This window comes from Panthera uncia (assembly GCF_023721935.1).
Source record: "Panthera uncia isolate 11264 chromosome A1 unlocalized genomic scaffold, Puncia_PCG_1.0 HiC_scaffold_17, whole genome shotgun sequence".
NCBI classification, from domain to species: Eukaryota; Metazoa; Chordata; class Mammalia; order Carnivora; family Felidae; genus Panthera; species Panthera uncia.
This window is the reverse complement of record NW_026057577.1, coordinates 16,884,938-16,897,885: the sequence shown is the minus strand read 5'-3', so window position 1 is coordinate 16,897,885 and position 12,948 is coordinate 16,884,938. Positions and strand designations below refer to the sequence as shown.

Here is a 12,948-nt window from a genome sequence, read left to right as displayed (position 1 = left end):
AACGAATGGTTTTCCCAGCACTACGATCAAGGTTCTGAAAAGATTTTTCCTCACCTGAATTCACTACGAGATTGAGCCCCCTGAGAGCCTCAGGCAAGATCGCGGATTCTGATCTGAAGTCGGCTCAAGGATTCTAGAGGAAAACGGCTTTGATTGACAAGAGAAGAAAACACACATCTGAATTGTGAAAAGAACGGGCCTGTGTCGTGTCGTAGCCAAAAGTCGGCTGTCACAGGCAGATGAAATCCTGAAATCGAACAGTGCACAAAGCAGTGATCTTTATGGGAAATGGATTATGTCCCATAACATCTCAACTTTAAATGATACAAGGAAGCTGTACTATCTAAATTTTAAATGACACAGAGAAAGAAAAACAGCAATAGAACAGGATCAAATCGTAACCCAAAGAGAAAACCACACTACCCGGGAGAGGTTTCCTGTTGAAAGCACTGTGGAATGGCAAATATCTCTTCTAGGGAAGAAGTAAAGTCCAATGCTCCAAGAGATCTTACGCCTCTCTGAAGCCTACCCATTTTCTCCATTTTAATTAATGCAAGCTTGCTTTAAGTCTGGCAGCTAAAGGGACCCTATGTTGGATGACCTCCCCATGCCCTCCACTAACGCCTGTGTGGTCCCCGAATGGGCCAGCACACATCTGACAGCAATGGGTGCCAGTTTTTCACTGACATGCGCCTTCTCAGGTCTGGGAGTCGGGTGGGTTACGCTGTGACAGAGCCACATCCTCCAGATGCCCTTGTTCTGACGGACTCCCCCTACTTTGATCTAAATGCACGAGTCACTGAGGGCCATCGCTGACCTCTCCTTCTGACATCTCCCCTCCAGATGACTGGGTGAGTCAGGAGGTGTCTTCCTGTGAAGCCGTGGGCCCAGGCCAGCCTCGTTTAGCAGTCGTGACTGACTGAGAACACGCTGTGCTCAGCCTGTTGGCACAGAGTATGTGTTACAACAAGCAGAGGATTCCTGACCACACTCTTCCCTATCTTGAGATCTGTACTGAGACCACGGGAAGCAAATGCATACAATCAGGAAACAGGGCTGCAAATCAGAGAGCTCATGGACTTTCTGAGTTGTGGCCCTGAAACACAGATTCTTGTGTTCTCTGAATCCAGACCCCACACGTTCTGGAAGGAAAGCAACAGCTAGAAGATGGGAAAAACAGATCATGTTTATGAGACCAGCCTGCAGCCCATGCCACACTTAAAGAGTTTGGGTTTTGATTTCGGCACAGAAACTAGCCTTTCTTTCTTCAATGTTCACTGGAAAACTTGCTCGGCATCTCTTAGTCTGACTCTTTGGCTTTAGAATCATTGTCTTGGAATCTTGTAAACCAGTAAGTTTCTAATAATTTCATTTTAAACATGAAAGTTATGGAAAAGTACTAGAAGTTTGCCAATATAATGCAATAAAAAAAAAGTAAGCAAGAAAAGTTGCATTAAAAATAAAGGTTGCCTTCTCCACTCCCCCGCCCCCCAATCCTTCTGGTTGAATCCTTTACGATAGCTTGGGTAACCTCAGTTTCCCCAAACAGTCCATTTAAAGAGTCCCTGCAGGGGCACCTGGCTGGTTCTGTCAGTAAAGAATGTGACTTTTGATCTCAAGGTCATGAGTTCTAGTCCAAATCTGGGTGTGGAGCCTACTTGAAAAAAAAAAAAAAAATCCTTGCAGAGGTGGGGTGTTTTAATTTTTTTTTTTTTAACGTTCATTTATTTTTGAGACAGAGAGAGACAGAGCATGAACAGGAGGGGCAGAGAGAGAGGGAGACACAGAACCGGAAGCAGGCTCCAGGCTCTGAGCCATCAGCCCAGAGCCCGATGCGGGGCTCGAACTCACGGACCGCGAGATCGTGACCTGAGCTGAAGTCGGCAGCTTAACCGACTGAACCACCCAGGCGCCCCAAGGTGGGGTGTTTTAGTACCAAGCCATGTAGAGAAAATTTTGACCACTTCCTACTTCTCATGATTTGAGATTCTGCAAGGTATGACACAGAACAGTATACCCACTCCTGGGCTTAAGGGCAGCACATGGACCATGCTGGGTGGGGGGCCACACACATTCTTCCCCAATTCTGGTTGACACTGACACTTCAGGTAAACAATACTTCACCATAGAGGTTGGGGGCCCATGGGCTCATGCTTATTCCCAGTTGCCCAAGTGGGGAGCAGAGCCTGGCATCCAACCCAAATGCAGGGTACAGAGCGTCAATGGGAGCTAAACCCTTCCCAGAACCATGAACCCACACCTCGTTGCTTTGGAGACTCCCCTGGAGTTAATCTCCTACATATTATAATCGTGTAAGTGTTCAAAGAAAAACATGCTGTATTTGAAGAGCATGTCTATTTCTGCAAGTGCTCCAGTGTTTAATTGTTGCTAAAGTCATTTGGGGCTTTTGACACAGATTCTATTTTAGCAAGATAAACTCAGCATAACCCCGCATTGCCAAAAATGAATTCCTAAGGTAGATGACTAAAATAAACCGGTCATAAATGTGGGCCGTTGGAATGGGGATTATATCTCTGCAATGTAGACACAGCATTAATGACTCATTTTCAAATAACAGTCTCTCCCAAGGATTCTTGGGATGAGGAATCAGGGAAGAAAGACATCCATCTCTCTTTCTTTAGGCAGAGCGGAAAAGGACTATAACCCCACCAGGCGGGGATGTTCTCGCATCTACTTGGCCATCAGAGATACAGCCCGTGGGGTCGGACGGGCTGCACGGAGGCAGAAATAAGTCACAGAAAGAAAACATCCGGGGTGCCTGGGTGGCTCAGTCGGTTGAGCAGCCGACTTCGGCTCAGGTCATGATCTCACGGTCCGTGAGTTCAAGCCCCGCGTCGGGCTCTGTGCTGACCGCCCAGAGCCTGGAGCCTGTTTCGGATTCTGTGTCTCCCTCTCTCTCTGCCCCTCCCCTGTTCATGCTCTGTCTCTCTCTGTCTCAAAAATAAATAAATGTTAAAAAAAATTAAAAAAAAAAAAAAGAAAACATCCTACGAGTGGGGCATCCTGGGGATCATTTTCTCTCCCTCCCCTGGAGGCAGAATATACCCCCAGGTCCACTCAATGCATCTCATGTGGCATGAGTTACCTTATCAGTCACAGTGGGCACTGCCATGTTCCTTTGCTGCTTGGAATTTGTGGACTCTTTCAGGCCACCTTTCCTCCCTAAGGTCAAATTCTGAATTTTTGGTGCACTTGGTTGAACCCTACAGCTTCTCTGGTGTACCAGAAGGCGGTCTGGGGCAAAGGTCCGGCCGCAATTTGCACAGGGCACCAGCTGAGCTTGACTTGGCTCCTCTTGGTTGGACTGTCCAGTTGGAAGGGGCTGAGGCTTCCGTGGGAGTGGTCGGCGGAGCTCCCTGGGGAGCCGGTCGTTTTGTATTTGCCACTTTTCTAGGCATTTGGGCTCATGAATAGGAAGGGACAAAGTGCCAAATTCCCTGCCACAAATGTAGCAGATGAGAGTCTTTGGTCGGGCTGGGATGCCACCAGCAGCTTTCCTGGCACCAGTCAGATCATCAAAACGGTTGGGGTTTGGTGCTCTGGGCCCCTCATCCTTCGGCTTGCAGCTCCTCTGGTGAACAAGACGACGATCTGGCAAGAATGTGCGGCCACAGGATTCACAGGGCAGCAGCTGAGCCTGGGAACTTTGAAATGCTGCTTCGTTCACGGCCTGAAGATTGTAGGACCCACTGCCCCTGAGAGGCTGTGGTTTGGAGGGTTCTGGCCTCCGCAGGTGTTTGGGAAACTTGCTGTTTTCAATATGCCACTTCTCCAAGCACTGGGGTTCATGAATGGCAATTGATTGGGAGCCAAATTCTCGGCCACAGATATAGCACACCCGGAATCCAGGCCTGCGGGATGGTATCACAGGGGGGCTGTGCGGACTTTCTGACATAATTCTCCTACTGGACCGTTTTGAGAGTATCACTGTTCCAGGTCTTGTCAGAGGTCCTATCTTTATTTTTCCAGCAGGATTGACATGCTCTGTTTCTGGCAAAAGGCTGGAATGGGAGTCACTAGATAGAACGGCTTGGTCGATAAGGAAGGTGGGTTCTTTAGAATGGTGGAAAGTCTGTTGCAATTTGTTGGAAACCCTTTTTTTCTTTCCTGTTTCCATTAACAAGCAAGTCTTTCTCTATGCTCTGATTTCATGCCAGACCCCTTTTGGGATCCTGGTTACAGCGAAGGTTAGTCAGGTTAGCTGTCCTGGGGTTCCACATTGTTGCCAATACCTTAGCCCCAAAGACCGTGACTCAGAGCTTCATTGCAGGGCAGCAGTCTGGAATGCTGGAAAGTCCTCATTAAACCTCAGATGCTTCCAAGATCTGGGGGGAAAACATAAATCAAGAAGTTATTACACACACACACACACACACACACACACACACACATACACACACACACATACACAAACACACATCCCCCTTAGCTTGTAAGGTGACAAAGAACAGTAATTTTTTTTTTTTTTTTGGACCTAGTATCCTCTTTGGCTAGCAGAGTAACTGGCAGATAAGATTTGTTCAATAAATTTTGAAATAAATTTGAAGAAAATTTCCATTATGAATTTTACTGTATCAAGAAGTGTTCTGTCCAAAGAAAGATCAACAGTTACAGTGTATCACAGACACACAGGGCACACACCCACAGGGGCATGGTGGTGAGACCACGGAAGATAGAACCAGCAACCGTGACAATGAGATTAATGAGGCTGTGGGTAATGTAAAAAGACTTTCTTCCACTCCCTTAGGGATTCACAGCTTTTTAGTGCCATGGATCCTTTTGATAGTTCTCTGAAGCCTATGAACCTCTTCTCAGAATAATCATTTTAAAAGCCAAAAATAAAATTCTTACTATTACCAGTGAAACTAATTTTGTTGAAATAATTTATCAAATATTTTTGGTCATGATATATGTTATATTCGAGACATAGTAATATGCCAGACTTAATAAGTGCTCATGAGCCTAAGGTCAAGAGCTCCTGCCAAAGTAGTTCAACAGTGAATATTATGAGGATTATCAGGAAAGCCCCCAGAGTGGGCAAACTTCTTATAACCTACCAGGTTTCCACTTTTCTTTATTGTGGGAATGGAATATGGATAAATTGTGGCCATGTATGTCAAGCCAAGAATGCCACCCAGGCCTTTACCCTTCCTGGTAAAATCTCTGTAGATCTCCCCCGCGATGGACAGGTTGAAATTTTGCTTGATGTTCTTTTTATAGCTATTGAACTCATTTCATTGTATTATCCCTATCTCTATCGTATCTATATCTATACAGATGGATAATATGGATAATAAAGATTAGATAATACAGATAATATACAATTAGATAAATATCTATTTATATATTATAGTTACATATAATATATTATTATATGTAATATATAATAACCATAATATGGAAGATAGATAATACAGATAATATCTATTATTATATATAAATATACTTTATATTTATACATTATACTATATATTACATTATATGTATAATTTATTTTTTTTAATTATTTTAAATTTAATTTAAATTATTTTCTTTATCAATATTAATCATTAATTTATTGTTACAAATAACTGTATATGATTATATGATATATTATAATAGATGTTATCTATCTGTCTTCCAAATAATTTTTATAAAAACATGGCTCATGATTTTCCCAAACATCACGGGCAAAAGGCTAAAGAATTTTTACCTTGGGGAAAAGTATGAGTCAGTTTCACCCAGGGGGAAGATTACTGTCTAAACCCCAGGAGAGATTGCCGTCGGAAGTCTTAGGGCCTTCTGCATTTCTGGAAGGGTGACTCAGGTCTGGCTCTGTGGGTATTGCCCACTCCCAACCATGAAGAAAGCAGCAGCTGATCTGAGGCTGGACCCTGTAGACATAGCAGAAGCCTGGGTCCGCACAGCACAAGGACAGCCTTCTGGTCATGTCAAAACACTGGTTGGGCATTGCATTTGCTACGGGACAAAAAAAGCTGGGAGATCTATGCCTAGTTCCTGTATTTTGGTGCCAAGGAAGGTCTGAATCTTTGCACTTAAGACTATCGGATTGGTTCTGGCACAGAAAACGAAGCTATCTGTCATTTGGACAGATCCTCAGACAGTGATATTAACACGTGACAAAAGAATGTGTTGGCCCCAGAGTAGCCAGCACAGAAAATGAACCTCAGAGAAACAAAATATGTCACCTGATTGGCACCATCCAAAAAAGAAAGTGGATCTAAAAAAACACAAGGAATAGGGGCGTCTGGGTGGCTTAGTTGGTCGAGCGTCCAACTTTGGCTCAGGTCATGATCTCTCAGGTCATGATTTCTCATTTCAAGAACTCGAGCCCCGAGTTGGGCTCTGTCCTGACAGCTCAGAGCCTGGAGTCTGCTTTGGATTCTGTGTCTCTTTCTCTCTCTGTCCCTTCCCCACTCATGTTCTCTCCCTCTCTCTCTCTCTTTCAAAAATAAATAAAAATTTTTTAAAAATTAAGAAAAACCCACAAGGCATCTAGTACAATTATTTCATTAGGTTTTTATCGGCTCATGGGGGAAATCACCCCAAACCATTGCTTCGGTTGGTTCCAGTATCTTGTTGGACCAGTATCCAGGTCCTTGACAACAAGGACCCCTTGTTTTCATTTTCCATTTTCCTTCATACCCGGAAGTTGGAGGCAACAAAAGGACTTAAGGAGGCAGGAAAAATCAATGCAATTAAATAACCTTACTCCCCCTAAACTTGCTCACAATCTCTATCTTTTCTTTCTCTCTCTCTCCCTCCCCCCACTCCCCACACAGCTCCCAGCCAATCAGAATACTGGGAAGGCCCCATAACTTGCCTCAACAATTCCCGTCTCTTTATGATCAGGTAAAAGAACTAATACTGAACACCAACTAGGCATCAGATAGTACACTAATTTTTATACACATAATTTCAATCAATTCTCAAATGAGGCAGGTATTGTTTCAGTTTTATAAACCGAAGACCCTGTGACTCAGAAAAGGCAAGTAACTTGCCCAAGACAGTCAGTGTTGAAGTGACAGAACTGGGGACCAACGCCAGCTCCCTTTGGCTCCAGGAGTCGGCTCTTTCCATGATTCACTCTGCTGAACATTCCACCCACTGAGCTTCTTCCCTGTTTTAATGTACAATTCATATGTCTCATGGGAAGGTAACTAAACTTTCACCAGGCTTTATGTTGCCCTTTAGGAGAAGGAAGAGAGAAAAGGGAGGAGGTGAAGGCTTGGAGATGGAAAAAGCAGGAGAGAGAGACTGGGGATACTGGGGACAGTACTTTTCCTGAACCAACAGGGGTCATTTTATTTTGCTGGAACTGGCTTTCTCGATGACATTTTCCCCCCGCATGATATGCAATACGGATCTTTTTCCTAATCTCACCAACATCCCTGAGAGAAATCCACATTACCACACAGGCGTGGGGATGGGGGAGGGGTAGTTGGGGGACAGTGAGTGCAGGGGGAAAGCAAAGGCTGCCCCAAGAGGCCAGAGGTGTTCTCTTTGCAGCCACTTCACCATTTTGATTAGGGATGGATCTTCCTGCAAGTGGACATGTTTGCACTGGAGATACTTTGGAGCAAACATGAGAGCATCATCAAACTCCTAATTGCATCTTTCTCTTTTTTTCTTTTCTTTTTTTTTTTTTTTTACCATCTCTTTCCTCCCTCAATGTCCTCCTGAAATTTCTGTCTTATTGCGATTAAAGGTATCAAAAAAGGAAAGAGGAGGTAGCTGGAAGCCAGTGAAATTTTGGGGACTGGCGGGGTCAAATGGAGAAACTTAGGAAGTTTCCGTCAGTGATTCTGACAAGGTGTAGCATGGCCAGATGCTCTCCCCTATATGTTAGTTGTAAGGGCCAAATGAGTGGAAAATACTAAATACATATTCTTGAATCACTTAAGAAATTGGCTTGCCATGCAGTCACATCATAAAGCAATGTTGCTAGTTTATAAAGAGAACTACTTTGCAAAGCCAGCCAGCTTTACCCCAAGCAGCCGTGGAGAAATGTTCACTCCAGTTGGTCTGAATTATTCATTTTGACCATATTTGCACATAGGATATTCAAGGAATGCCTTGGAAGGCATCACATTTTATCGATATGATGCCATTTTTCCATGCCCTTTGGGGTTCACAGGAAGGGAGGGACACACTGACAAAGATGAATATAATAACCATGGAAATCCAAACCTATCTTGGCATAAGAAGGTGTTTCCCTATAAAAGAGGGGAAAGAGCACAACCCAAGAATTAAATCTTTTTTTTAAAAGTGTAGTCTTTTGAAACAAAATAAATATAAGTGATGCATAACCCCTTCCCTGTTAGTATAGAATCCAAATTCTTTATTTTATTTTATTTTTTTTTTAATTTTTTTTTTCAACGTTTTTTATTTATTTTTGGGACAGAGAGAGACATAGCATGAACGGGGGAGGGGCAGAGAGAGAGAGGGAGACACAGAATCGGAAACAGGCTCCAGGCTCCGAGCCATCAGCCCAGAGCCTGACGCGGGGCTCGAACTCACGGACCGCGAGATCGTGACCTGGCTGAAGTCGGACGCTTAACCGACTGCGCCACCCAGGCGCCCCAAGAATCCAAATTCTTTAAATGTACAAACGAATAAATAAGAAAGATGGAGTTGAGCTGATTCTGGCTCTGAGCAAAATTGTAAAATAGAGGAGGTTTGTCTTTAATATCTTCCATCCACCTCATTCAGCAGGCTCCATTCTCCCCTGCCTGGTGCCCTAAAATGCTTGCCAGTCTTCCTTCCTTTGGAAATCTAGCTTTAAAAAAGGGAGCCGATAGACTTATTCACACCAAGGCTTATGACTGATGCGATAATATCCCTCCCACAGTCTGGCAAAGATGACTATTTCCCCACCAGGAGTTATTCTGCCCAACTTCCTCAAATTAAGAGAGCCCCCATTCTTAGCTGAGCACATGATTTCCCAGGTAAGTCTGCAGGTCCCTTTCCAGTATTGTGTAAGACTTGTAAGAACACTTTCTAAAAGGAAGAGACACAACCTTCTCCTCTTCCCTTCCTTCATACTGATGCTTAAAACACAGAGGTGATGGCTGGAGCACTAGCAGCCATTTTGGACCAGACTACATTCACGTGACCCTTGACATGACAGAGCACGGACATGTATGGACTTGAGTTCCTGGTAAAGGTGGAGCCACCATAAAACTCTCGAGTGTCACCCTTGGTCTTTATTTACATAAGAGAAATAAATGTCTACTTGTATTGTAGCCACTTTTAAATAGTTTTCTACTTGCATGAAATCTATAATTAAAGCCTAATTCTAATGAGATACAGTTTTATTTTATTTTATTTTTTTATTATGAAATTTATTGTCAAATTGGCTTCCATACAACACCCAGTGCTCATCCCAACAGGTGCCCTCAATACCCATCACCCACTCACCCCTCCCTCCCACCCCCCATAAACCCTCAGTTTGTTCTCAGTTTTTAGGAGTCTCATGTTTTGGCTCCCTCCCTCTCTAACCATTTTTTTTCCTTCCCCTCCCCCATGGTATTCTGTTAAATTTCTCGGGATCCACATAGGAGTGAAAACATGGAATCTGTCCTTCTCTGTATGACTTATTTCACTTAGCATAACACTCTCCAGTTCCATCCATGTTGCTACAAAAGGCCATATTTCATTCTTTCTCATTGCCCCGCAGTATTCCATTGTGTATATAAACCACAATTTCTTTATCCATTGATCTCTGGATGGACATTTCGGCTCTTTCCATAATTTGGCTATTGTTGAGAGTGCTGCTATAAACATTGGGGTACAAGTGCCCCTATGCATCAGTACTCCTGTATCCCTTGGGTAAATTCCTAGCAGTGCTACTGCTGGGTCATAGGGTAGGTCTATTTTTAATTTTTTGAGGAACCTCCACACTGTTTTCCAGAGAGGCTGCACCAGTTTGCATTCCCACCAACAGTGCAAGAGGGTTTTCGTTTCTCCACATCCTCTCCAGCATCTATAGTCTCCTGTTTTGTTCATTTTAGCCACTCTGACTGGCATGAGGTGATATCTGAGTGTGGTTTTGATTTGTATTTCCCTTTTTTTTAAATTATGAAATTTATTGATACAGTTGTATTTTAATAGCTGTCTTTGGCCTAGCACAAAATGAATTCTAACAGCAATATTTTAACTTTAGGATCTTCTTTTTTGATGAGAGAATTTTTTTTTTTTTGAGAGAGAGCACATGTTTGGGGCCAAAACTGACTTATTAAATATATACTTTTTCCTGAAAATCAGAAATAAAAAAAGTGAAAGTGTAAACATGAACCAATGGTTCTGAAGAAATTGGTTCACAATCCCCCTTTCCTAGAATTATTTTTTTGGGAACAAATTTGAATCACATATTTTGCTTCAGGAAAACAAAAACTTATTTTTTCCATGATCTTTCAAAGGAATAAGAAGGCCATTGTTTTTTGTTGTTGTTGTTATTGTTTTTTTTTAAAGGTTTATTTTTGAGAGAGACAGAGCTCAAGCAGGGGAGGGGCAGAGAGAACTGGAGACACAGAATCCAAAGCAGGCTCTAGACTCTGAGCTGTCAGCACAGAGCCCAAGCCGGGGCTCGAACTCACGAACCATGAGATGACCTGAACCGAAGTTGGATGCCCAACTGACTGAGACACCCAGGCGTCCCTCTGTATCTCCTCCTTGAAGATCCAATTTTCAGCTCCATAAGGCACTTGTTCAAAGTTTCTAGGTTTTGATAACCCAAACCTCTTCCTTTGATACTTCAGCCCTAGGAATAGTAGCTGTTGCCTCCTTCATTTAGTAGCGTTCTCTTTTTACCCTGCTGGTTACTACCTATAACAACTTCATTCCTGGTTAACAATCTTTTTATGAAATTCTAGTTAAATAAGTGGTATGGTTTCTGTCTCCTGACTGATATAACCACCCTTAGAATATAAGTAATAAAAATCTGTGATATTCAGGCTGCACATTACCTCAGGATTGCAGCCAATATAAACTCAAATGAGTTCTTTCATAGCATCTCAGAAAATCATATGGTATGTATCTTAACATCCAATCCTCAACTCATTCAGACCACTGAAAACCTATTTTTGTAATGGTTCCACCATCATTGTGCTTCAAGAGCTAGAACATGTTTGCTTTTCCATTTGTGACTAACAGAATTAAACCAAAAGAAGAAATTCGCCATTTAGGCATTTTTCTTCATTTTATATGATAATCTTCAGCAGCTGACTGCCCGGCCATAAGGCCAGCACTGCCACATAGGGAGTCGCATTACAGTGACCCCACTCATAGATGAAAGACGACCAGCTGACTCGGATTCTCTGCACTTCCTTCTGTGTAGCATCTGGGCCAGTAGCACATGCAGTCCTCAATAATTCTCATGTGAATGACAAAAGATTCTAAGGTGAGAGCCACTGGGAACTGGGGGTGGACTGTTTTGGGAAAGACAGAAGCAGCACCAGAAAGGTGAAAAATGAAACCACTTTCAGAAAAGCTATTTAGCCTGAGGTTTATAGGGCTTTAAGGCAATCTGGCTGTCCACGTGGGCATTTCCAGTCTGATTTTGAATAGTTAATGAAAATTTACCCTTCCTTGTCTTTCCTTCACTGTGAAGCATTTTCAACCAAGAAGTAAGTTTCTTCACCTTCATTCAGTCTAATTATCAGGTGTAGACATAATAGTCTATGGTGTTGGGAAAGCTATGCAAACAGAAAATGGGAGAAATACACTCTTTACACTTCTAAGTAGAGCCTTTGGTAAGGACATTTTATGTTGTTAAGGCTCATAATATCACCCTATGAAGGCTATTGTTAGATTGAGCCTGTCATTTTCACTCTATATTGAGTTTCCAAATCACAGAGTACTCGAGTCACAAATGCCACACAGGTATGACCATGTAATTGTAGTATTGTCATTTGGAGTGGTAGAGAACTGGTTATGGAAACCATCAGTCTCATCACATTAGAATCCTATCATGTATAGAAATTCAAAGGGTAGGCAAAAAAAAAAAGGGGGGGGGAGGGGGAGTTAGGCTGTGGAATAATAAACAAATATACAAACTATCTTTTCTGAAATTTGGAGTATTTCTATTCTATTCCAAATAGCTCTTTATCAAGACTTTAAAAAAGGGTTGATAGGCCAAATCCAGTCCACAGATAAGTTCCTTTTGGCCTGCTTAGAGTTAAAAATGTTTGAATTGGGTGCAATTGTTTTAAAATTGGGAGATGTCACACAAATCAGGATTTTGGTTTCCTTTGAGAAAGTGGAAGATCTGGCCATACAGAGTCTACATTCCAATGTGGCAACAACCAATATAAACATATGGAATAAAGGCCATGCCTATAGGTCAGACAGCTAGTTTTCACTCTTCCAAAGTTTCTCATCAGCCCCTTGATTTATTTACTTGCAGTTCATTCTTGATTCTCAAAGGCATTTGACTTCCTGACCATTTGTGATCCTTGCTGTAAAATGTCCCTTTCCCCTGTTTTCCTCCTCAACTAAATGTTTGAAAATCCCTTCAAGGAGCACTTGTTCTCAGTCAACTGGGAATCCAGTTGAAGTCTCCTCTATAGGAGATATTTCCTAAAAACATGACATATTTATTGGTAAAAATTCAGAAAAGAAGCTTTGTAATGACAGCAGAGAGAGGCGGAAAGATTTATTTCTAAGAGAGAAGGGAATATCCAAAGGGAAAAGAAAGAACCAGTGACCTGAGGAGGAGGAATTTTCAAACATTATTGGAGGGTCATAGGAAATGATGCATCTACTTTCAGAGAGAAAAAAAAAATCAAGCAGCCAGTGTTTAGATCAGCCACAGGAGAGATGATAGAAGAAGAAAAAGAAAGAAAGAAAGAAAGAAAGAAAGAAAGAAAGAAAGAAAGAAAAAGAAAGAAAGAAAGAAAGAAAGAAAGAAAGAAAGAAAGAAAGAAA

General features: G+C 42.4%; 1 protein-coding gene across 9 annotated transcripts in view; it reads right to left on the bottom strand.

Moving 5' to 3' along the window:
* LOC125935421 (zinc finger protein 474) overlaps nt 1–12,948 on the bottom strand; it is a 62,482-nt gene that overhangs the window by 29,618 nt on the left and 19,916 nt on the right. For all 9 annotated transcript variants that reach the window (XR_007461663.1, XR_007461662.1, XR_007461664.1 and 6 more), the window contains exon 2: nt 3,107–4,346. Coding sequence is in view for 4 of the 9 variants with exons in the window: in XM_049649079.1 (XP_049505036.1) it covers nt 3,107–4,138 (1,032 nt within the window). In the remaining 5 variants the exon portion in view is untranslated. The remainder of the gene's footprint in view (nt 1–3,106; nt 4,347–12,948) is intronic.